General features: G+C 40.8%; 2 protein-coding genes across 6 annotated transcripts in view; both read right to left on the bottom strand.

The window, feature by feature from the left end:
* zc3h13 (zinc finger CCCH-type containing 13) overlaps positions 1-12,511 on the bottom strand; it is a 32,397-nt gene extending 19,886 nt beyond the window's left edge. For 4 of the 5 annotated variants that reach the window (XM_031897134.1, XM_031897133.1, XM_031897135.1 and 1 more), the window contains exons 1-8: positions 11,968-12,511; positions 6,480-6,613; positions 6,100-6,209; positions 5,162-5,273; positions 2,927-3,035; positions 1,817-1,956; positions 950-1,104; positions 265-462 (exon numbers count right to left, since the gene is read on the bottom strand). In XM_031897134.1, the coding sequence (XP_031752994.1) occupies positions 265-462; positions 950-1,104; positions 1,817-1,956; positions 2,927-3,035; positions 5,162-5,273; positions 6,100-6,209; positions 6,480-6,596 (941 nt within the window). In that variant the 5' untranslated portion in view covers positions 6,597-6,613; positions 11,968-12,511. The remainder of the gene's footprint in view (positions 1-264; positions 463-949; positions 1,105-1,816; positions 1,957-2,926; positions 3,036-5,161; positions 5,274-6,099; positions 6,210-6,479; positions 6,614-11,967) is intronic. The other variant, XM_031897136.1, reaches the window with a different exon arrangement.
* A 2,756-nt stretch (positions 12,512-15,267) lies between these two features.
* On the bottom strand, positions 15,268-26,182 carry cpb2 (carboxypeptidase B2). The gene is made up of 11 exons (NM_001030446.1): positions 26,039-26,182; positions 24,040-24,115; positions 23,604-23,728; positions 23,393-23,501; positions 22,232-22,333; positions 22,050-22,154; positions 20,179-20,292; positions 19,527-19,617; positions 18,654-18,856; positions 17,572-17,656; positions 15,268-15,586 (listed from the first exon to the last, which is right to left on the bottom strand). Exons 1-11 carry the CDS (start codon positions 26,107-26,109, stop codon positions 15,402-15,404), a joined length of 1,266 nt encoding a protein of 421 aa, NP_001025617.1. The 5' UTR covers positions 26,110-26,182; the 3' UTR covers positions 15,268-15,401.
* Positions 26,183-26,551: the final 369 nt, after the last annotated feature.

A 26,551-nucleotide genomic window follows, 5' to 3' on the forward strand; every position in this document is an offset into this window, starting at 1 on the left:
CACGTAACACAAACTGAGCAACTTTGTTCAAGTAAATAAAAGCAATCTAATGTTCAATAACAACTATTTTTCTTATTGACTTTTCCAGTACTGCCCAAAGAAAACTTGCTTCAGCATCAGATGCATAAGTGTCACATCTTAACCACTGGTAAATAGCCTTTTTAACACATTTAAAATGCATATATGCAGACTATAAAAAAGCTGTATGCCAGTGAAAACATATTTGCCAATTTCCAATACTTTCCAAAAAGTAGTCATGCTAACCTTTGCTTTTCTTTTTTGTCTCTAGGTTTCTCCACATCACGTCCTCTTTCCTTTACATCTTTAACCTTTTCATCAATGCGATCTTTTGTTTTATGTTTTTCCTTGTGCTTTTTAGAAAACAGGGCTTCCTCTTGGGTTGGTGGAGGCGGACTTGGTGTACGAGGACCTTTCTTTTTGCTTTGAGCACTTTTTGAATGCCTGCAGCAAACAAAATTTACTTTTGAATAAGACAAACTGTAGTACCTACAGAAGAAATTCCCCCCAGATTTGTAGTTAGGGCCATGCTATGTGATATTTAAGTGAACAATGCCCCCCTTTTTACGTACAGCAAGAGAAGCAATAGTGTGCAGATCTATAAAAGTGAACTGTATGGGATAACAAAAACTTTAAAAAAGAAATGTCAAACTAAAAACATGTACCCAAACTGAATGTTTAAATAAACTCAATTTACATACAGTCTTTATAATTGTTTTCCTATTTTTTACTTATTTTTATTGTTGTTCTAATGCAAAATGGTGGGGCATTCCAATTGCTGAATTATGCTGTAATAAACAATTTAGCCCAAGAAAGATATCTGCAGCAAAATTAAGGTTTGGTTGAGAAATGTTCATTGTTGTTACTGACCCTGGTATCATTTTAATTTAAAAAAAAGAAGCAGGATGCTTCCCAAAGATGATATATTGACCTTGTTTGTTGATCAGGAGCTGGAGGAGAACTAGTAACTGCCTTCTTTTCTTTCTTGCTAGACACGTTGGTAGGCTTGGGACTGGATTTTCGCTTGGGAGATCGGCTTGACTTTCTTGGTGAAGGTGACATTTTTGGTATTACTTCAGGAGATATCTACATAAAACATGAGTGAATGACCATGAAGAACATAAAATGTAAACATATGCCTGTAATCTGTTCATGCGGTTTGTTTCCATGTAGGAGGGGTTCTAACTTAATTGCTCTCAATTTATTTTTGCTGACAGCACACATAGCACTTACTCTTAGGGAGAAAAACTGCGGTCAAAATGCCAAATGTAAACTATTTCTTTAGTCTGGCAAGCTAGTGAAGATTACACTTGTATAATGTTATATAACACTACTTGGATACGCTCTACAATTTAACAATACAGAGAAGTGTACACAGGTGTAATATACAGACATTAGGTGCTCCGTGCTAAGACGCACAGTAGGCAAAAAAACGCAAAATGGATTTCAAAACATTAATTAGAATTTGGTTTAGTTTTATATAATACATAATAAATATTTATTATGCACTTAACTCACAAATATTTAACTTGGGTGCTTAGTGCAAGTGTAGAGATCTACTGTGATCTGTTCACAGATAATCCTGTTCACCTTTTGAGTCACACAGTCTGGCACAGGAAACTTACGAGATGCCATTCTGTCATGGGTAAAATTAGGCTTGACATGCTGGGTTTGAGAAAAGTAAGTGAACCATTTACTGAGGAGTTCCTCACTGATTCCACGGGTAAGGCATACATGCTAAGTTCTGCTCTCTTATAATAACAGATTGATTATTGTACAACAAATCAGAAGCACAAACCTCTTTTTTAATGACAATTTCTTCACGCTTTTCCATGTTCTCCTGTTCCAGTTTCATTAATTCTCTCTGAATTTTCTGACGCTTCTTTTCCAGTGATAACTCGTGGTCATAATCATAGTTAACATCACCATTGTCTGAATCTGAGAACATGAAATATAAGCATGCAAACAATTCTTACTTGTTTATCAGCGATGTCAAGAGTTCAAAAATCTTTAAATGCTGCCTTTCTAGCTTTTGTTTATCTACAATTCACAGCAGCTCCAAACAGTCAATGGTTACTGAAGGCTGCTTGGGGCTGTAATTTAACAATCAACGTGAAGCTGAATGGAAAGCAAATAACCTCTACATTACCCCACTGTTTTTGTTATAGATTTTCTAGAAACTATGTCTAAGGCCCCATGGTGGTCATATAAAATCAGTGGAGGTCAACACAGTGTACATGCTGCATACATGATTTCAATTATTTACACATGCTAAAGGGTCCAACTACTATATAAGTAAGTTTGTGGCTAAATCTCAATATGTGCTTGGCCTACAAGCATTTCTCCATTTGCCTTACTGCAAAAATGTATTTGCAGTCTTCCACTTAATTTTCCACCATTACAAGAAGGAAATGAAACTTTGCCTCAGTTAAAGGAGAAGGAAAGTCATTTTGGCATTTAACTTCCAACAGATTAGCCACAATAGTGCAAGCTAGAACGCTTTATTTATTCTGCAGAAAGTTTTCCATACCCGAGTAAACAGCCCTAGAAGCAACTGCCATTTAAGCTTGGTCTCCATAGCTTCCTGCTGCAGCTGTAGCCTTTGGTAGCACAGAGCACACTTTCTGATGGGAGGGGGAGTGAGATATTTGTTATGAAGGTCTTCAAAGTGGGAAATGCTTCACATGCTGGCCATTACTTCCCATTCCTGAACAATAGACAATTTAGTTTGGCAGCCTTGTCCAAAAGAGGAGAGTCGCCTTACTGACAAAGAGACCAAAAATGAAGACATTCCAGCTCGGAATTTTTGGATGGCTTAGGAAGTTTTTGCAAATTTGTATCGACATACTTGCCCACTCACTGTATTTCAGGTACAGGGTCACTTTATATGTGAAAGCCCATTTCTTACCATCCCTTGTAGTTTCCCATTCAGCTGTCTCCTCGTCACTTTCAGGGGTTCTCTCTTTAGTAATTTTAATATCTTCCTTATCACGATGCCTACCACGGGAAGACTCCTTCTGCAGAGAGAAAAATGTCCCCTTGTTGCACATATTTCTATTTCCGTCAAAAGCAACAACTTTTTCAGACATCTAAAATGTATTCAACGTTTTCTGATAACATGTTTTTAAGGAAGAAGTCCATGGTTTGGACTCTCATAATTACAGGCTTCATGAACTTCATCAGAAACGTCTTTAATAAACAGGAAGCAGAGATTGTCTCATGACTTTTTTTTTTATAACCTAATAACTATTTGAACTGCTAATCACAGGCATCAATACAATTGCAAACCAGCTTAAGCAAACCTCAGGGAGAAGAAAACATCAATGACTTCTGGCTTTACTTTGAGTTATGGATACTGGTGGCAGAAAACACTTACCTGTAAATACACTCCAGTTAGAATGGAGTAAAAAGATAGTATACCATAGTAGTAGACAGGACTTGCATTTTAAAGAAGTGCATTTTAAAGGGCCTCTGCAGTACTCTATTACTAGTAAAGGGTGACAGCTGCAGTCATAAGCTTCAAAGCTAAATCAGTCTTATTTGTATTTATTTATTTTTACTAAAACTGCACTGCCCAGGGCTAATTTGGCACAAAATTAACAATGCTGTTAGAAATGCAACATTATAATACCCTAACTGCTATGTTCAAAAAGTATGCATGAACATTGTTAAAGGGGACATATACCTTCATTTTTTACACAGGGTCCATTGATAGCATATAACCTAAAACTGAAGAAATTGCTATATTTATACTATACTTTCAGTTCTACTTTATTTTAAGAAAGCAGAAAACTGCTCATGTTCCACCCCTCTCCCTTACTTCTGGTCTTGCACTCCTCTCTTAGTCTCTGCGGAGCCGTCAGCATTTTCCCTTTAAGTGCCCCTCCACATCTTGCTTAAGGAAACATCAAGTAATGGAAGCAACTCAACTCTTGCCATGCTTTTTAGTGTTGGATAGTTTGCACAGTTTTGTGGGGGCTTGGATGACAGAAGAGAATCAGCTTGCTATGAGCCAGTGATCTGACCAGCTCCGATAACAGCTGACCAAAGCATAGTTAGCCAGTTAATATGCCGCACAAAAAGGAGTCGATTCTCTCCTGTCATCAGCATCCTTGCATCAGCATAGCAGTACAGGTCATTAGCCAGTAAGGAGCAAAGCAAAAGCTGATTCTCTCCTTGGTAGCTTCCGTATAAACTTTTAAATGTTAAAACATAAAAGTGGGTTTTTATTACATGCAGCCCTCTGGTTAGGATATACCAGCAATCAGTGGACAGCTGTGTCTTACTTCCACACCTGTTACAGTTAGAGCTGTATTATTTCCTGTCAAGTGATCTCTGAGGGAGAACACAGAACATTAATGCACTGATGTAATGCTATGAAACTTTTTCCACATAATTACAAAGTACAGTTGCATAAGTTTATTTTTATGGCTGTATTAAAATTTTGGTGCAGACCAATATAGCTATTACTAGCCTTTGCATCAGTTTGATGATGCTCTATTTAATACGTTTATGTTTTTTAGTTTTCGGTGTTGATATGTTACATCTTTTTTGTGTTACAGCAGCAATGATTACACCATAACAAATCCAGTGAAATCCAGTGACTTACCAAAGTAAAGATCCGACTGCTACTATTTCTACTTTAAACCCTGAATGACTTACAAAGAAAAGCTACAATACATTGTGAGAATACCAATTTATGAATTTCTGTGTTTTGAAAATGTGATTAGCAGGAAAAATAAAATCATAACTAAACTCAAGAGACATTTTGGTGGGATTACATCCCCAGTGATTCAGTAGGTTGTGAGGTTCTTCATTAGAATTTGAGTTTTTCTACATTAATAGACTGAATTTTTAAAAAAAAAAAAAAACTACATTTGAGATTGCATTTTATCTTTTTTTCGATTTTGGGAAAAATGAAATCTTGAATTTTGATAAATAAAGCAATGACGTACCCTGTGATAATGATGCATCTATAAACTAGGCTTTTCCTAAATATAGAAAATGGCCTAATATCTGTCAGCTAATTATACTATTTTCTAGAACATTTATGCGAGCATTTATATAGCAAGGCATGTTATAAGCCAAATTACTGTATTCATGTAGGTCAGCCAGGCACAAAACTCAAAAAGTTAATCCATACCCTTGATGGGGATGTGGATTCCTCAGTAGTTCGTTTTTGAGACTCAGAATCTACTTCCTGACGCTTATTTTTCATTCTTTCCCGCAAATCTCCTGGTGGCCTTTCTGGTGACCTGTACAACAATAATCCTGAAGTCACTGACACAAAAGAATATCCTAGTCCACCATAAACTACAATTTACATGTAACATTTTCAAAATGGAAGCTAAATTATTTAATAATCGCATAATCGCTGTGGCAAACAGCTAGAAAAAAATGTGAACACTCATAGAAGCTGGCATATGGCATAAATCAGTTGTGTGCCTTTGGGTGGACCTCAACAGTCATTAATTATAAAGTGCATTATATAAACAGTAATAATAAAAAGGGAGGCAGCAGCCTTTGATGTGTACAGGTGGTTGCGTTAGTAAAGAACATGGAATAGGGATTCCACTCTCTGCTGTGATATCACGCAGAAGGGATGTTTTGGGTGCTGGTTAAGTTTTCCATACTATACTGCACAATATCAGCACAATGAGTGAGAATGTAAAAATCACTTTAAGGCGGGGTAAAACCTGGCTTCATTACAGAGTTCCTATGTCCCAGAAATAAGTTCAGTTTCTCTGTAGAATATCCACCAGGCACATGATGGGATTTTGTGTTTCCTTCCCTCTAATAAAGTATAAACATGGTTTTTCAATCTGTTTAATCTACTTATATTTTATTAAACCTGTGTAAAGCTGCAATCATCTGTTTCTAGTAACTCTTGACAATTTATAAAAGACACTAGAATGCCCTCAGGGTCAGGGTTTTTTTTACCTTTGATTTAATAATCAACTAGATGCATTTTTTAAAGCAGTGGTGGGTTTATACAGCCCAATCCTTGCCATCATACGGCTACAGTGAAATATTGATAACTAATGTTATTATCATGGAGAAGTGTGGATACTAAAAATTTACCTTCTATATGTGCTACTATAACCTTTGCCTCTTGGTGAAGGGCCATGAATGAATCTACAGGTATTACCATATATACAGTTCCCAGTCTTCATCCAATTACGACATTGAGTCTGGAACGAAAACAATGAATCTCATTAGCTGAAAATAAGCAACAAGCACATTCACTAAAGATGCACTAAACACAAAGAAAGGTTTCAACTTAACCAAGTTTATAAAAAAAAAAGTACGAAATGATCAAGTGTGTGAAACGCAGAGCATGTGATATGGCTAACTTTTGCTGACAGATTTCATGCTGTTTTAGATGGCTGATGGTCACAGAATGCACAATAACCCTTTCAGCTTGTGGGGTATATAACGCTTTAGGTGCATAAAAGGCTTACCTCAGCACTATTCCCTGCGCTAGGTCCAAGTCTCTCAAAAACACTTGGTCTGCGCGATGTGCTATCCGATATAGTCTTGGTATTCTCTACTGTGACCTTCCGTCGGATTTTTGACATTTTGTACTTTCTCTTACCTAACAAAAACAAAAATTAAAAAATGTACCTAAAAGCTGTATTATAGACTAAAAGTAACCCTTCTATATTATGGAAGCCTTCAGGGTTTAAAGCGATACTGCCATCACAATTAAGCAAGCAGGCTCTTTTATTGTAATACCAATTAATATTCACACTTGTTTTAACAACGTCCTGTAGATTTTATATTTATTTATATAGATTTTATATTCAATGCATCTGCATTGTTTGCCCCAAACAAGGCTGTTTATCTCTATGAGAGCACAAAAGTGCACAACAAGCTGGCCCCTGTCAAAGGGACACTATCCTCAAAAGTTTTCCATCTGAATTACATCATTATAATAGAGGGGCTTGTCCCTGTTTGGGAGCAATTCTGTGTGCTGACAATTTTTGTATATTTATCTCTTTCACTTCCATTGTTAAATCAGTCAGAGGCTTTCCAAACAGCATAGTAACAAACTATAAATGACACGTAAGATCAAATTTTTGATAGATTTTCATACATAAAACAACCTGATGCTCAGTTACCCCCACACTGGTACACATGGTGTATATGCTATAGACACACCATTATAGTCTATATTAATAAGTCACTGTGAAGTAATGGGGCAGCCATTAAAGTTAAAATAAAGGTATAGGGCATAACTGAACAGTATATAATGGGTACATTTAAGCTGTGTATGGGACTGTCCAACAGGCCTCCCCAACTGATATCTGTTTGAAAATCGCCAAGATGTAAATGGGGCAGATTTGATTTTCCTGTCAGGTCAAGGACTGCATCCAACAAACACTGACAACTTTTAAAGAACTGAAAAATGTTGTAACTAATGTGTGTTAGAAAACTCGTTATAATTCTGATTTCTTTTACCATGCAAAATGTTACTTCTGGGGCATGCATCATATTTTATTCACTGTACTCAATATAGGGCAGAGGTTGAAGAGAAAAACAAGCCCCTTCTAGTGTCATAAGAGCCTGCCCACTGATACACCCACCAATATACCAATGGCTGCACTTATCTTGAAAACGTAAATAAGTTTTTGTTATATTAAAAGCTGCACTAAGGATATAGCCCCAGCTATACATGACTTCTACATTGTTTTAATATTCAGAACCTGCAGTGCAGAAAGGTTCATAGCTACATTTCCAAATTACTTAACCAGAGAAAATGCTTATTTTTTTATATAGTAGGAAAGTTGATTAGAATCAAATTTTATTTATATCCCTTTCAATATTACAACAGCTTGCAAGGAAAGTGACAAGCAAAGGCAATGTTCTTGCAGGTTGCACCATAGCAGGGCTAACTAAGTGTCACTAACTTGCACCAAGGCTAAGATGCACAACCCCCCCCCCCCCCCCCATCCTGGGTGCCCCTGTAGTTAATACGCTCTCAGACAGATACAGGGGTAACTAAGTGTCACTAACTTGCACCAAGGCTAAGATGCACAACCCCCCCCCCCTATCCTGGGTGCCCCTGTAGTTAATACGCTCTCAGACAGATACAGGGGTAACTAAGTGTCACTAACTTGCACCAAGGCAAAGATGCACAACCCCCCCCCAGTATCCTGGGTGCCCCTGTAGTTAATACGCTCTCAGACAGATACAGGGGTAACTAAGTGTCACTAACTTGCACCAAGGCTAAGATGCACAACCCCCCCCCCCCCCCTATCCTGGGTGCCCCTGTAGTTAATACGCTCTCAGACAGATACAGGGGTAACTAAGTGTCACTAACTTGCACCAAGGCAAAGATGCACAACCCCCCCCCCCCAGTATCCTGGGTGCCCCTGTAGTTAATACGCTCTCAGACAGATACAGGGGTAACTAAGTGTCACTAACTTGCACCAAGGCTAAGATGCACAACCCCCCCCCCCCCCCAGTATCCTGGGTGCCCCTGTAGTTAATACGCTCTCAGACAGATACAGGGGTAACTAAGTGTCACTAACTTGCACCAAGGCTAAGATGCACAACCCCCCCCCCCCCCCCCCAGTATCCTGGGTGCCCCTGTAGTTAATACGCTCTCAGACAGATACAGGGGTAACTAAGTGTCACTAACTTGCACCAAGGCTAAGATGCACAACCCCCCCCCCCCAGTATCCTGGGTGCCCCTGTAGTTAATACGCTCTCAGACAGATACAGGGGTAACTAAGTGTCACTAACTTGCACCAAGGCTAAGATGCACAACCCCCCCCCCCCCCTATCCTGGGTGCCCCTGTAGTTAATACGCTCTCAGACAGATACAGGGGTAACTAAGTGTCACTAACTTGCACCAAGGCTAAGATGCACAACCCCCCCCCCCCCCTATCCTGGGTGCCCCTGTAGTTAATACGCTCTCAGACAGATACAGGGGTAACTAAGTGTCACTAACTTGCACCAAGGCTAAGATGCACAACCCCCCCCCCCCCCCCAGTATCCTGGGTGCCCCTGTAGTTAATACGCTCTCAGACAGATACAGGGGTAACTAAGTGTCACTAACTTGCACCAAGGCTAAGATGCACAACCCCCCCCCCCCCCCCTATCCTGGGTGCCCCTGTAGTTAATACGCTCTCAGACAGATACAGGGGTAACTAAGTGTCACTAACTTGCACCAAGGCAAAGATGCACAACCCCCCCCCCCAGTATCCTGGGTGCCCCTGTAGTTAATACGCTCTCAGACAGATACAGGGGTAACTAAGTGTCACTAACTTGCACCAAGGCTAAGATGCACAACCCCCCCCCCCCCTATCCTGGGTGCCCCTGTAGTTAATACGCTCTCAGACAGATACAGGGGTAACTAAGTGTCACTAACTTGCACCAAGGCTAAGATGCACAACCCCCCCCCCCCCCCCCCCCAGTATCCTGGGTGCCCCTGTAGTTAATACGCTCTCAGACAGATACAGGGGTAACTAAGTGTCACTAACTTGCACCAAGGCTAAGATGCACAACCCCCCCCCCCCCTATCCTGGGTGCCCCTGTAGTTAATACGCTCTCAGACAGATACAGGGGTAACTAAGTGTCACTAACTTGCACCAAGGCTAAGATGCACAACCCCCCCCCCCCCCCCCCCCCAGTATCCTGGGTGCCCCTGTAGTTAATACGCTCTCAGACAGATACAGGGGTAACTAAGTGTCACTAACTTGCACCAAGGCTAAGATGCACAACCCCCCCCCCCAGTATCCTGGGTGCCCCTGTAGTTAATACGCTCTCAGACAGATACAGGGGTAACTAAGTGTCACTAACTTGCACCAAGGCTAAGATGCACAACCCCCCCCCCCCCCCTATCCTGGGTGCCCCTGTAGTTAATACGCTCTCAGACAGATACAGGGGTAACTAAGTGTCACTAACTTGCACCAAGGCTAAGATGCACAACCCCCCCCCCCCCCCTATCCTGGGTGCCCCTGTAGTTAATACGCTCTCAGACAGATACAGGGGTAACTAAGTGTCACTAACTTGCACCAAGGCTAAGATGCACAACCCCCCCCCCCCCCCCAGTATCCTGGGTGCCCCTGTAGTTAATACGCTCTCAGACAGATACAGGGGTAACTAAGTGTCACTAACTTGCACCAAGGCTAAGATGCACAACCCCCCCCCCCCCTATCCTGGGTGCCCCTGTAGTTAATACGCTCTCAGACAGATACAGGGGTAACTAAGTGTCACTAACTTGCACCAAGGCTAAGATGCACAACCCCCCCCCCCCCCCAGTATCCTGGGTGCCCCTGTAGTTAATACGCTCTCAGACAGATACAGGGGTAACTAAGTGTCACTAACTTGCACCAAGGCTAAGATGCACAACCCCCCCCCCCAGTATCCTGGGTGCCCCTGTAGTTAATACGCTCTCAGACAGATACAGGGGTAACTAAGTGTCACTAACTTGCACCAAGGCTAAGATGCACAACCCCCCCCCCCCCCTATCCTGGGTGCCCCTGTAGTTAATACGCTCTCAGACAGATACAGGGGTAACTAAGTGTCACTAACTTGCACCAAGGCTAAGATGCACAACCCCCCCCCCCCCCTATCCTGGGTGCCCCTGTAGTTAATACGCTCTCAGACAGATACAGGGGTAACTAAGTGTCACTAACTTGCACCAAGGCTAAGATGCACAACCCCCCCCCCCCCCCCCAGTATCCTGGGTGCCCCTGTAGTTAATACGCTCTCAGACAGATACAGGGGTAACTAAGTGTCACTAACTTGCACCAAGGCTAAGATGCACAACCCCCCCCCCCCCCCTATCCTGGGTGCCCCTGTAGTTAATACGCTCTCAGACAGATACAGGGGTAACTAAGTGTCACTAACTTGCACCAAGGCAAAGATGCACAACCCCCCCCCCCCAGTATCCTGGGTGCCCCTGTAGTTAATACGCTCTCAGACAGATACAGGGGTAACTAAGTGTCACTAACTTGCACCAAGGCTAAGATGCACAACCCCCCCCCCCCCAGTATCCTGGGTGCCCCTGTAGTTAATACGCTCTCAGACAGATACAGGGGTAACTAAGTGTCACTAACTTGCACCAAGGCTAAGATGCACAACCCCCCCCCCCCCCCCCCCCCCCAGTATCCTGGGTGCCCCTGTAGTTAATACGCTCTCAGACAGATACAGGGGTAACTAAGTGTCACTAACTTGCACCAAGGCTAAGATGCACAACCCCCCCCCCCCCCTATCCTGGGTGCCCCTGTAGTTAATACGCTCTCAGACAGATACAGGGGTAACTAAGTGTCACTAACTTGCACCAAGGCTAAGATGCACAACCCCCCCCCCCCCCCCCCCCCCCAGTATCCTGGGTGCCCCTGTAGTTAATACGCTCTCAGACAGATACAGGGGTAACTAAGTGTCACTAACTTGCACCAAGGCTAAGATGCACAACCCCCCCCCCAGTATCCTGGGTGCCCCTGTAGTTAATACGCTCTCAGACAGATACAGGGGTAACTAAGTGTCACTAACTTGCACCAAGGCTAAGATGCACAACCCCCCCCCCCCCCCCCCCCCAGTATCCTGGGTGCCCCTGTAGTTAATACGCTCTCAGACAGATACAGGGGTAACTAAGTGTCACTAACTTGCACCAAGGCTAAGATGCACAACCCCCCCCCCCAGTATCCTGGGTGCCCCTGTAGTTAATACGCTCTCAGACAGATACAGGGGTAACTAAGTGTCACTAACTTGCACCAAGGCTAAGATGCACAACCCCCCCCCCCCTATCCTGGGTGCCCCTGTAGTTAATACGCTCTCAGACAGATACAGGGGTAACTAAGTGTCACTAACTTGCACCAAGGCAAAGATGCACAACCCCCCCCCCCCCCCCAGTATCCTGGGTGCCCCTGTAGTTAATACGCTCTCAGACAGATACAGGGGTAACAACAGTAGAACAGTATTGGGCGCTGCTCTCACCTTGTTGCCGTCTGAAGCGGCGGCGAACGCCGCTGGCTGAGGAATCCCGGGCCGTGACCGCTGTGGGTTTGGCGGCAGCTACTGGGAGCTCAGCGGCGTCTCCCAGTGCCGCGGAGTGACTGAGCGCCCGAGCACGGCTGGGTTCGCCGCCCCTCTCTGCCTTTCCGCGTAACAGCCGTAGCGGCTCCTCCTGACCCCTCTTTTTCTTCCTTCTCCTCTTTTTCTTCTTCTTCCACCACTGCGGCGGCAACCACTTCAGCTGCCGCAGCTGATCCCGGTTTCCCGGAGCGATCGTGACGCAGCGACGGCAACAAAACAGCAGGCGGGCTCGGCTCAGGCGAGCGCAGGCCGGAGATACAGCAGGACCGCCGCTACGCCTGCCGGGAAGCCCGCAAACTCAATGGAGAGCGCTCATCCAGTCAGAGTAGACACGGCCAATCAACTGCGGGCTATGGAAACGAGACGTCATAAGAAGCGACCGTGTGTCTCAAAGTAAGGTTCCATGCGGTCGCTAACAAAGTGACGTAGCTGTGCGCTGTGGGAAGTAACTAAGATGGGCGTGTTTGACTTAGGAGAACTTAGGCTGTTATAAAGCTAAAAAAAAGATTAGTCCTATGATTTATTATGCACTTTACATTCATTTTCGGTTTTAATGGTTTCCCTGTTTGTACCAGGCTTGGCTCAGCTGCTCTTGTTGAAGACCCAGAGTTTTGACCCTGTATATGCACATTCTGTATTCAGTTAACCATTGGGTTGCACTTTCTTAAGCCAAAACACTATTAACAGTTTAAAGATACATATATCTAGAGCTGTCATCAGGTTTATCAGAAGCCAGTTAAACCACCTTGTCTGTTTTTGGAGTGTTGGAGGAATTTGGAGTACCCGGAGGAAACCCACAAAAGCACAGGGAGAATATACAACAAAAAATGCAATTGTGTTCACAGATGTAACATTATGTAGGGGTTACTTGGGCAAAGGGACTTAAAATGGATGGCAAGTGCAAAGATCCAAGTGTGAAAAAACATTTGATAAATGCATAGTGCCATGAATGTGCTGCAGGAAAACAGTTCCTTCAAGTTTGATGTATGTTAGATATTGCTTGGCTACAGCCACTCACTTGCAAACTCACCGCCTTCTAGTGTATACACAAGCATGTGCTCCAGCGGCCATATCCAGACATTAGCAATCTGATAATAACATGTTGTAGTCCTGGGTATGCAGTCTTAATCAGTTTTCCACATCCAAGCCTCTTCATCCTATTTCTTATCCAGAGCCTCCTCCTGCTCAAACTACATCCTAGATCCACACAACTTACTTGCTTTGACTTCAGCTTGCTCCTTATTTGAGTGCTCCATAAATATATTTGTTTTTCTGTCCACTTTAGCATTTACTGTATCTCTTCTCTAACTTTCAGTACCTCTATACCTTTGGAACCACTGATTACTTTTGTGGGAGCACTGCAGCTATGCACATTTAAGACTAAGGACCCATGGAGAAAGGTGTCTTGTTATAGGCAGAAACGCACTCCGCATACAGATTCTCAGTGTTCCTGCAGGGTCTGAGTCATAGTGCAGTTTTGTATACACATTTTATGTTTGCTTTTTTTGCAGGATGAAACAATCCCCATGTGCACATTGCATTACCAAAGAAAGAATTGAGCAAAAAGAGGCCAAAGGGAGTGTTTCTGTGCGTTATTGAAAAACATGCTCTGCACTTGCACCCAAGACAGGAGAGAACTGAGAATTGGGGTCTAGTAGGAGAGAATGGGGTATTGTTAAAAAGGGAATAACTTAAGTTGAAGGGGTATAAGGCCAAATCATATATACCAGAAAATGAAGGATTCAGAAGGAGAATAGGACAGAAAGGAAAAGCAAAGAAGAGACCAAGAAAGAGTCATTAGAAGATAACAGGAACATTTAGAGAGAGTAGGTGAAGGTCAAATCAAGAAGACAGTGGCAAATATAAAAAAGACTAGAGGTAAGTGTGTGTTTCCTATGTACCTGAATACCTGAGTTAAGGTGGCCACACACATGGCGAATTGCGATCTTTCGTGCGACCATCGCACGAAAGATCGTTCAATCGGCCACTAACATTCAGGGCTGAAACAGCAGATAAGGAGGTAGAAACAATAGGATTTCTGCCGATTCAGCCCTGAAGGCAGATTTTGCTCAGGCGTCTTCTATGGCACCCGATCAAAATCTTTTAACCCGCCCAATCGGCAAGTCGACCGATATCGGCAGCCTCCTGTGATATCGGTCGACTCGCCAACTTGCCATAACGCACCGAATATCATACGAAAAGAGGTTTCGTACATTATTATCGGTGCGTGTATGGCCAGCTTTACTTCGCAAATTTCCAAGTTAAAAGTTGTTTGTTGCTACAACCTTGCATTTTGCTATGACGTAGCATGATTGAGAGGGCTACAAGAGAGTAGAGTGCACTTTAGTAAAGACATTAGCTGGCACAAGGGGTAGGAACAGATTGCATTTAGCACAATATTTGGTAATACAGCTTCCCGTAGAAAGACAGGGAGAATGATGTTCTGTACATGTGTAAGTCTAGGGGGGAGATTTATCAAGATACGGATGCTCTGAGCGTTCGTTCGAAGGCTCCGAGCGTATTTCCACTGATTTTTTATTTGTGCAACTTTTTTGTATGCCTGCGCGACTTTTTTGTACGCCTGCACAACTTTTTCGTACACTTGCGCGGCTTTTTCGTACGCTAGCGAGAAAAATTCGGGAAGGTTCTGCCGCTGTTTACAATCATTCGGTACGAAAATTTCGTGACTTTTGGATCGCCAATACGATATTATCGTGACTAATAAAATTTTTTTGTAAGCATTTTCGTGATATTTATGAGCTTCAGAAATTATCGTATCCAATCTGAATTTTTCCCATTCGGGATTCCAACTCGTGTTTTAATGAATCGGCCCCTTAATCTGTGCTGGGAAAGCCAGGGAAATGTAAGTAAGATGGTGGCGCAACCAGGCTGTTGCAGTTTATTTCTGAATGGAGCACTGGCCAGGAACAACCCCTTAGTGACATATCTAACATACTGGCACCCACAGTGTATTTCCCTTTCCTAGGAAGGCTAGTATCTTGAGCCTTGAGTGCGTATATTACCATTGCAATTTATAATATGGGGTTATGCAATAAAAGACACAGGGCTAACACGCAAGTAAATATTTGGTGTAAGGAGCTGTTTGGGCTATATAATAAAGAAAATGCTTTGTGGCCTGCAGGTAATCCGATTTTAAAGCAGGTTTGGAAAGTCCAACAGGCACAGATTCAGATTACAACATTTTGTACAATGTTTTATTGTATTCATAATTTTAGTATACAAACTAAACATTGCAATAGAGAAGTACAATTTACTGGTACCTTAAATCAAATTGCAAGCAATACACTCCTGAATATTATGTGAAAAGTAGGGCATTACAGATTTTTTACAATATGGGCTGCTATTATTTTTACTGCAGTTATACCTTCGCTGCAAGTTGGCTTTATCAGTTGTGGAGGAAGTAAAAACCCATACATCCCTTTGTCCCGTAGTTCAAATGTAAAAGAGTACTTGATCCCTAAATCATAAGCCCAGTCATCGGAGCCTCCTGGAGCCAAATCTGTCAAATACAAATAGTGTTAGTTAAAGAAGAAGGAAATATAAAAACTAAGTAAGCTTTATCAGAAATGTAAATACAGCCATACATGCTCACAAAAAAGCTGCACTGAGTCCTCTATCAAAAGAAACAGAATTTCTTGTCTTCTTTTGTGTAAACATGTTCTTCGGTATCAGACTTCCTCTCTCAGGAAAATCCTTCATTCTCACTCTCCTCTCTCCCTTCTCCTGCTCCCCCTCCCAAAAGAATGCACTCCCCTCCAATCAGAATGTGTGATATGAGCTACCAGCGGCTATAGCTGCAGCAGGAAACTACGAAGACCAAGCTAAAATGGCAGCTGCTATCTAAAACAAACAGCTGCCAAACTTCCAAGGCTGCTTACTCAGGTATGATAAAGCTTTCTGCAGAATAAATATAGCGTTCTAGCTTGTACTAATGTGGCTAATTTATTGGCAGTAAAATGGCAAAATGCCTTTCCTTCTCCTTCAAATGAACATTTCACTAAAAGCAAACTTCAAGGCTGGCCATACGTGGAATGATTCGCTCCTTTGGTGAGGTTGCAAAAGATGAAGATATTTGCCCTATTAGGCCACCCAGGTGATGGTGGGTTCAAATTGCAACATAAACCATAGGAAGGATTTAATTTCAGGCATTATTAAAAGAGCAGTGTACGTCCACTGTACAGACAGCAATAATAGTACATGGTGTTAAAGCGAAACAAAATCTAGGTTCCCTAGGGGGTGACAAGTTGTTAGGCATCCCTGAGTCATTCATTTTAAATATCCCCTGCACCTATTAATGATGGGCACATGCTCAGGGAACAGTGCAGAATTTCTGTACTGTGCATGTTGTTACCTAGGGCAACAGTGCATGCAGGATAATGTTACTTTTAATTTAACCTTTATACTTTGATACCATATTTATTTTTTCAGTTGGGTTTCTTTTTCCGTTTGCTAAAGGTATGGGATGGTTAGAACAAAGCAGAAATTGAATTGGGATTGTGTCATTTCTGGTGCTCAGCACCAAAATGACATCTATGTGTTTTATATGTACATATTTGTACATATTGATGCAGCCCGCAGTGGGAACCCTGGACTTACTGCCAGCTTGAAGGTGAATGCTTGGTTCTCTTGTATCAATAGGTGTACTTGCATGTGATTCGGAACAAGAAGTAAAGGTCCCCATACACAGGCCGACTATAGCTGCCGATATCGGTCCCGTGGACCGATTCGGCAGCTAATCAGCCCGTGTAGGGGCAGAACAGAGCGGCCTGGCCGACCGATATCTGGCCTGAAATTGGCCAGATCTCGATCGGCCAGGTTAGAAAATCCGGTCAGATCAGGGACCGCATCGGCTCGTTGATGTGGTCCCCAAACCGACTGTCCCATAACCTCAAATGTAATCCGATCGTTTGGCCCCAGGGCCAAACGATCGGATTATTTTTTTTTCAAGCCACTTCCTACCCGATATCGCCCACCCGTAGGTGGGGATATCGGGTGAAGATCCGCTCGCTTGGCGACATCGCCAAGCGAGCGGATCTTATAGTGTATGGGGACCTTAAGGCAGGCATTTCCTTGCAACTATAGGAAAGTGCAAGGAGAGTCTTTGAAGACAAATGCATCAATTTCAGCGCAGCTGTGTTTGTAACTGAGCCCTATTGTATGGGTTGCTTTTAGGGATGCACCAAACCCAGTTTTTGGGTTTGGCCGAATACCCCCCCCCCGATGGATTTGGGCAAATACCGAACCAAATCCTAATTAGCATATGCTAATTAGGACCCGGAAGGGTTACAAAAAATTTTCCCCCTAACATTTAACCCTTCCGAATGCTAATTAGCATATGCTAATTAGGATTTGGTTCAGCCGAAACCGGACCCTGCCAAAAAATTCCTGGCCGAATACCGAACCAAATCCTGGATTCTGTGCCTCCCTAGTTGCTTCGTCTTTGAATATATTTGTGAGATGTTGAGGGTTTTAAGAATTACTTACAAATGGTTTCTGCCCCTGCACCATACATATATTTATTTCTAGATGTTGACCTAATTCCTTCAGCAACTTTTTTTGATAGTAGTAGCTGAAAAATAAAAAAAAAACAATTATACAACACTATTTTAAAAGAAAACATTGTTTCTATCAAGAGGCCCTCTTATAGCATATTGAAAAAGTACATACCACCAAAACTAAATGTACAGATTTCAATTTTATATGAAATGTCTGAATAATATTTGTCTAGAGGAAAAAAATAGTGTCTGATGGAAAAAAGTTTTATTTTTATTTTGGAAATTTGAGCAACTGGCTATTTTTTTATCATTAAACAAAAAATAAGTCATAAATCTGAATCATGTAATGTAATTTCAATTGTAACTGTAAAATCAGGAATTTTTAGTCATATACTGGGAATTAGCAACTTTCAGCCCTCCAAATGTCAAACTACAACTTCCAGTGCCCCCTTCCAGCCTTCAGCTGATGATAGGATGCAGGAGATACAGTGCAACAGCATTATGTGATCCATAGATAGGTTTGCCACTGAGCTGATATTTCACCAGTCTAGCGGGTAAAACACCACTAAAGGCCAGGACTGGTATTACAAATTTACCAGAAATGTATTTGTTGGTAAATTTGTAATGTATATACTGCTTTGTAATGTATATGCTGGTTTGATTCTGGGTCTGCCTCTTTATTCCTATCACTTTATCTGCCTTTACAGCTCACCAATTTCAGATTGTCTCCATCATGTCACAGACCTGGCCCATTACGTTAACTTTTCACCCTTTTTATGTCATTCACTCGCCACTTACAGTCTTGCCCCCTTCACTTTAGATGCGGCAAGAATTTTTTGCTAAGAAAGGTGGCAAACTTAGCAACAGGTTGCACATCCCTTTCTGCCATTTAATATATCTAAACACCGGTATCCTATTCTCTGTATATCCTAGTGAAGCATTTCCAGGGGGTGAACATTATTTATAAAAGGAACCAGTGTTGCAAATATGAGTCTTGCAAAGCTGACTTTAGTTTCTGTTGCCTGAGTATATCTGAGCTTTTAGTTTTTTCTAGAATAATTAATATCTTACCAGCTCATCGTGGTCTTTTGATTTCTTATTTGTGTATGAATATGGAAAAAGCACCATTTGAGAGTAAGAATGTACAGTTATATAGCCCTTAACAACATTTTGATGCTTTTTTAGAAAACTGACAACAGCTGACACCTCAGGCTCAGATTCAGCATAAGGTCCACAGTATATTTCATGGCAGGGATCACTGGAAGCTCCAGGGCCTGAGAAACAAGAAGAGACAAACTGAAGAACACATTTTCTACAATGATTGTAGCCTCACTAATAAATACAGTATGATCTTTTGTCAATACAGGTGGCAATATTCATGAATGGCCACCTTCAATTCTTCCATTAGTGCTGGCTAACAGTCCAAATGATCATAGCTACAGAAAGTGAATTATATAGATAAATGTGTGTATATATGTGCACTAGGGTTCATTTAGAGGGGTTAAACTTGGTGTTTTTTAACTTAACTATGTAATTATGTAAGAGAACCTTATCTGCCAATGAGCTGTGCACTTACAGGCATTGCACTTCAGCAGATGTCATTTTTAAACCTGATCTCAAAAGATGGTCTGTCAAATCTGATCCCATAATAGTCAGGCAGAAACTGCCCTACAATATCTGGGTGTGTATGCCTTGTGTAAACCTGCTAATTCAGTCTTAAAAAAAATTGCATATTTGAAATTTTCTGTATTGCTTTTCTAAACAGTATTTTCACTCACACACAAGAAATTATGTTAGTAAAGCCCCTGTACCTTGCATTACCATTTTACATGGTATTAACACCAACAATATTTACTTAACTGTGTGTTTCTGTTTGATACATGCAGTTCTGTAAATTAGCTCTTACCTGGCTACTAGGCCATAGTCGGGCTAATAACAACTTACCACACCAACCAGCATCAAAGTTCCTGTTTAAATCAGTTCCAATACAGTTACTCTTAGTGTATTTAGAGCGATTCTTCCTCCACATTCGGTTCTGCATGAATCAATATAAACAAAGAGGAACAGTTATGCAACAGGGCGATGAAACAGGAAGAGCTGCTTTAGAAAGGTGGTCATTTATAATTCAATTTAAAATTTACTTTATACAATTAATATTTGTATATTCTTTGATTTGGCTAAGGCACTCCCCATACATTTTATATATGCATTATTAACAGCCCCTCCTACTGTCCTACTGGTCATAAATGTAATGGGGCTAATGTACTAAAAATAATAGGTACTAAATTGTGCTAGTTTCCAATAGCAATTGAACAAAGAAACAACTGGTGCAATTTAGCACTTGTCTTTAGTAAAAATTTCTAAATTGAAGCAAACAATATGGAAGCTCATGAATGCAATGAAGAAATGATCCACCAAGACACTAAGCTTCTGTTTCAAATTTTGTTTATTAAAATTGGTTCATAAAATGATGGTCTGACTACATAAGGGTCATTTATACTCCTTCTACATCTTTATACATTAATTGTCAGCTGTTCAGCAGTCATGGACATATATCAACATAATTGTAAACATAATGATATCACTGTGTACTCACTTTTGCTGTCCAAGAAAACTGATACCCATCTGCATTCATCACGGGAAGGATGTAGAAATCAAGATAGCGGAGCAGTTTTGTCATGGACAGATCTACACCATAGTATTCAACAGCCTGGGCAGCATAGGGAAACATAGACAGTAATGATCACATCAAGCTAGAAATATTAACAAAAGGACCCTTTATGCAGGATGAAGTGTCACAACTTGTATTTACAAGGTGACATGTAAATATTTTATGTTTAGGTTTTAGGGTTTTACTTGCTATGCTGTAAAAATTATTTGCGTCTACCATTTTTTTCTCTTAATTGCTGGTTCTGACTCTTAAAACAATGTAGAAGAAGATTTACAGACCTGAGATGAAGGTTTCAGTGCATTGTAGAAATTAGCATTATGGTTATGACTCAAGTCGCATATTAGCAAAACAGACTTTCTTCTTCTTGGGTGAGTGCTATTCTTATGTCTACCACTAGGTGGAGCATTTAGCAATGCAAACAATTTCAGAAATCATTTGATCTCTACAATGCTGAAATCTTCTCCAGCCTTCAGGAAACCTGCTCTTTGGAAGGGTAAGGGAGTCTGGGATGTCAAAAATCATTGCCTATCATTGTATTTGATTCTATTTGGGGCTTTCATTGCTTCTCACTGTAGTTAATATATTTTTGGTACCACTACCCTCTGTCTCTAACTGAATTTAATGTATTTTGGGTGCCACTACTTCTGCCTCTCACTGTATTTAGGATCTGGAGTTATTGTTCACAGAAATCAATCTATAATTACATATAGCGTGTATATATCTGTATATCCTTTACTGTATCCTTTACTGTACAAGCTAATGGCACATGGAACAGTTTATAGGCAGTTTTGCAGTATAGGCAGTTTTGCCTGTTTACCCACTCGCTAAATTTCAGAACAGTACCAGCAGTTCTATTAGCCCACGGAGGCATTATCAGTTCAGGCAACTGAATCCTTTAGCAGAGGTGTCAGAGAGCTGCTATCTGGTTGCCTGCCATTGTTCTGCTGATCAGTTGCAGGGGGGGGGTGACATCACTTCAACTTGCAGCACAGCAGTAAAGAGAAACTGAAGTTTATCAGAGCACAAGCCACATGCCTGAGGGCACCTTGGAAACTAAGAACATCTAGCCTCCTGACAAATTTCAGAATCAACTATAAAAATCTGTTTGCTTTTTCAAAAGACACATTTCAGTTTAGAATTCTGCTGAAGCAGCACTATTTACTGATGCATTTGGAAGAAACATGTTTTCCAGTGACAGAATCCCTTTGACATTTTTATTAATGTATATTGAATGTTGCTTAGAATAATATTTCTTTATTTATGCAAAAAAATATTTATAAGTGTGAAGTTCCCCTTTAAGAATATGCTATAGCAATAAAGAAATAAACTAAATGTCACCTTTATATCTCATAGCTCCCACTGCAGTGAAGTAGGGGGCAGGCACTGGCATCACGGGTAAGCTAGGGGGGCAGATTTTTGTCTGGATTCTTTAAGATTGCTGTCCAGTGCAAATGCAGACAAATGGCAAGCCAAGCATAGTGGGAAAAGCTTTGCATTGCATTTGGTGTACATAAGCTGCAACTTTCATGTATATATATTTTGGAATAAAGCAGAGAAGAATCTCAGTTTCAAGAGGTAATGGTAGAACTGATGGATAATTCATATCTGATATCATGAGATAATAATAAAAACCAAGTGCCTGTTAATAAAAATATTAAGCTGTGTGCAAATAAAATGCACTTCTGCTTATATTTAACATCATTATAAAAAAAAAATGGTGTAAAGTACAAAGTAATTAGAGACATATTAAGAGTTAAAGTTAGGTTATACTGAAGACAAAGGGGGCTGTTACGCACATGTCCAACGAACCATAAACAGAATGCAGGAGAAATCCATTCCCGGGCATGTATCCCACAATCAATCCATACTGCATGCTTTGCTGTCTTCTCTTTTCCTGACACCTAAGAATAAAACGCTAATAATTAGAGAAGAATTACTGTGTACCAAAATACACATTAATTACACAGTAAGACTGTACCTTTAACACATAAAGAGGACGGTTTTCAAATGAGTATCCAATATGAATCCGTTGCAGCATGTCTGAGTGCTTCTCTACCATGTGTTGCATCCAATAGTATATCTGATGAGAAAGCAAAGCAGCATGGAAATTCTCTGTGGTTTGCTTAGTCTCAGTACTCTAGTACCACACATGCAATGAAGAACTGATGCCTTCTTCTCTGCTATACACAAACCATCAGCCACACCTACAGTTTTGTGTAGATCTCCTTTTGCATGTAGAATTTTTATTTTATCACCTTTATAACTATCATGCGTCATCCTCAATCCGCATATGATCTCTATATGAATAGTGAATTAGGATGATGGAGGCTGACAACCCTGGATTCTGGAAATGTTGGTATGTATGAATACCAATGTTTCTCAGATGGGAGCCTGGTTAAGGGGCACAAGGTTAAGGTTGAAGATATTAGGGCTCATTTATGACAGCAAGTGCATTGAGCAAAGTGCAATTTTGAGTGTAGTCTCCATGTTTTTGTTCCACAATGCAGCATTCTTTCCCAGTATTCCAGCGTATTTGCAGTCACCAGGGGGAGTTGCAGTAGCTGCATTTGGCGTGCTACCTATGCTTTCTCCTTAACTGCTAACTGTTAAATGATTAAAGTGACCATACACGTTAAGATCTTCTCCCGATATCCCCACTTACGGGTTGGAGATATTGGGCAAATGTAGGCCAAACGATCGAATTATAGCGGCGGCAATGGGCGCAGTCATTTTGGGGACCGCATCAACCAGCCAATGCGGTCCCCGATCCGACTAAATCTTTTAACCTGCCCAGATATCGGTCGGGCAGGTCCCTCGTTGCTGCCCCTACATGGGTCTAAGGGACTGATATCAGCAGCTACAATCGGCCCGTGTATGGGCGCCTTAAGAATTGCTGGAGGATGCCTAACAAATTGGCACCTCTCAACCCCCTTTAATTAAATGATTATTATGCACAACCAAGAAAACAGCTTGGAACTGGCAGACTATGAACTGGTTTTTTTTTGTATTATAAAAGTTTTACAATTTCAGTCCACAAATAGAGCCATGGGTGACTGAGACATGCTTGTTTATAGAAATTAAACACTCCCTGCATATATAATAAGTTGATAAAAGGTAGATAAAAAATGATTATTCTTACGTCTTCAAGAGTATGATATTGCTCATAAAAAGAAGTAGCACTGCGTTGATTGCTAGTATCATTAAATGTCTGCTGTTCAATAAGTTCTTGGGCATTGTTAACCAAAACCCTAATAACAAAAACAAAATATAATTATAAGACTTCTCATTAATTACATTCTAGCTTTATCAAAGGGAAAGGATTAACCACAAAAAAGCCATGTGTAACTTACATGTACAAAATCGAAGATTCATTCAGCTCTGCCTTCACCGTGTCTATGAAAGATTCATTCACATAAAAGTGAACTTCTTTATTTTTCATTATGTGTTCATTAGAATCAGGCTTCCACAGAACAATCTAAAATAATAGGATTATTATTATTTTCTTGCACCGTGAGAAATATTGGGCAGTTGTTCTCTTCTCCATAAAAATCTAATATAATATATAACCATAGCACAAATAATTGTGGGTTAAAGTCTTATTAAAACTCCAAACTTCCTTGTATCTTAGGGAATAAACACAACATTCTGTGGGATGTAGCCATCCTTTATTGCTGGACCCTTATTGAGGTAGATATTTAATTAATCTAAATTAGTATGACATTAGCTCCAAGAAAAATAGAGGAAAATAGGTGACCTATGACACAAGTACAACAACATTATTGTTACCTCTGGCTGGGACGTTATATTCTTCAAAATTTCAACCTGTTGGTCAGTCCGAGGAAGGACATATAACACCTGGTCGCTACAAAACAAAAATGTTCCAAAGAACTGTAATTAAGCACAAACATTAGGGGGGGGGGGTTTATGCCATATATTTTACCTTTTATTTTCCTAGACTGAAATAACATCTTCCCTAGTAGTTATATATTCATTGCTTTTGTTGTCAAACCTTCCCCTTTTCTAGCCTATCTCTCATTACTTAAAGATCGCTGTTTGATTAAATGAAAAGCTCAGTTTTGGCCAAACCATCTTGACACTGCTGGTACAGGCAAATGTCAACAGGTGACATGGCCAGGCTCAGGCTGTCTAATATGGCAAAATGCCAGTGACTCAGAAGTGCTATTGTATTGTTTCATGCCTACTTTGCAAAGCTCATGACAACCTAGAATTTTGACCAGGACATATGCAGAGGTGCTTAAAATGAAGAGATGATAATAATGTGCATTGATTGTTTATTTTACTTTGTATAGAAAGCTTCTGTAAAGCTATCTGTTTATCAGGGACAGTCTACTTGGACCTCTTCTGCTACAGCAAGCAAAAGCACACCTGTGATGAATAATGGAGAAGCATAAGAGAAAACAGGTCAGCAGTCATATCATTTAAGCAGCCCAGGGGTTTTGCAGTTTCTCAGAAAAGGATGGCCTAGTTGGCAGATGGAGGTCAACTTTTGGTTTGGGGAGGACAAATGAGGCCATATGGACAATCAAAAACATTGTTCAGTAAAAACAAGCTTTCCTATATGGGATACACACTATATGGCCAAAGTATCAGGACACAATATAAAACCAACCTGCCCACAGCTGGAACACTCACTGCTGAGTTTCAGACTACAATTTCTATTAAATATCAACAAAAGAACTGTCTGTTTTTTATTGGCGAGCAGACTAAATTACCATTAAAGTCAGGATGGCCAATTGTCACTTGAGTGGTCTTTATCACCAGAAACCATGAAACTGTGAAAACATGTTCTTTGGACTGATGAATACCTTGGGGATTGCAAGCCAAAATGAAATTAAATTTCACCTATGCCTCAATCCACTAACCCATGCTAACTGGTTAGATGTCAGCTTTTTTTTGTATTGTATTAAGAAGAAAGTGACTGTTGATTGGATGCTATAGGTTACTGGACCAGGGCAAACTCAAATTTTGATTTGTGTATGGGGACAAAAATCGCTCAATGAATATTATGTTTACCCAGAGTGCATTACTATTAAAGCTTCAGGGTCTCTTCCAGCCGACAAGGCCTCTCTGTGCTGCAGTGGGCAATGTTAGAATGACTGACAGAAAGACAATAACTGACTTGTCCTAACTACTTGGTGACTGTGCTCTTTCATAGACCATATCCCTGGAATGTTTACTGGTTTAACAGTTTATCCTGTGGACTAAGACGATTGCTAAACCTCATTTGGTTAAATATTTACACATTAACTCACATCAACTCTCTGTCCCAAAATAAGGTATGTAAGGCACGCAATGTTTAATTTGTTTCACGTGTTGGTTTACAAATAATATAAAATGTAATTACGGAATATGTAAATAAAATGCTGTTTTGGCGGATTTCAGAGTAAGAGCTAACTCACAGTGGATTAGTATGCAGCCCAGTTGCTGCTTACATTGGCTCATGATTAGGTTTCATTACTCACAAGGGACTGTTATAACAGGCTTGCAGTAAGTAGCCATTTAAGTGAAACTGCACCTCTGGGTTTGTCTCTGTTAAAGACTTGTTGTGAGAAGCATTAATGTTCCATTTGGTTTTACTTACAGTGGCCAAGTTGCATGAAAAGCTTCAAACCAGAATAGATATTTATTATAGTTACATCCTGAAAAGTGCCAGCTTCATTTTTATTAACTAAAAAGTGCTTCAACCATAGTCTTAGTTTCAGTTCATTATTTTTGCCATTTAAAGTGAGCAACATTATTTGCTATGCACTGAAAGAAACGTTACCTGTCTTCTGCAGAAACTTGAAAATCCACAACAAAAAGCCCCAGAATACAAATGATTAAATAGTTCTTCATTTCCAGTATTGGTCTGTGTAACTTGGGAAGCTGGAAACACAATGTCACAAACTTTTCACAATCTCCAGCCTGCTCTGAGGCATTTGTGGGAGTATTTGCTCAATGGTTAAATTTTAAAACAAAGTGTCCAGAGTTCTACAGAAAGGATCTAGTAGCAAACCAATCCGAGCTTTAAAACACAAATGACACAAATATAAATCCAAAATTATTCATAAAGCCCATTAACCCTTAAATCTAGCCTAGGTAATGAGTCTAGGAATCATTGCAATGGTCCATAGTTTACAAGATATCCAAATTATAAAAGATATTATAGCTAAACCCAAGGTGAAAGAGACTCGGTTACCCAGAAATAAAAAGCTGTATAATAAAAGCCCCTTTTCTATTCAGCAATATTGTTGAAATATTAAGTACCTGTCAACACTTATACAAGGCCAAGAAAAAT

The sequence above is a fragment of the Xenopus tropicalis genome, chromosome 2 (genome assembly GCF_000004195.4).
Source record: "Xenopus tropicalis strain Nigerian chromosome 2, UCB_Xtro_10.0, whole genome shotgun sequence".
In the NCBI taxonomy this organism is placed as follows: Eukaryota; Metazoa; Chordata; class Amphibia; order Anura; family Pipidae; genus Xenopus; species Xenopus tropicalis.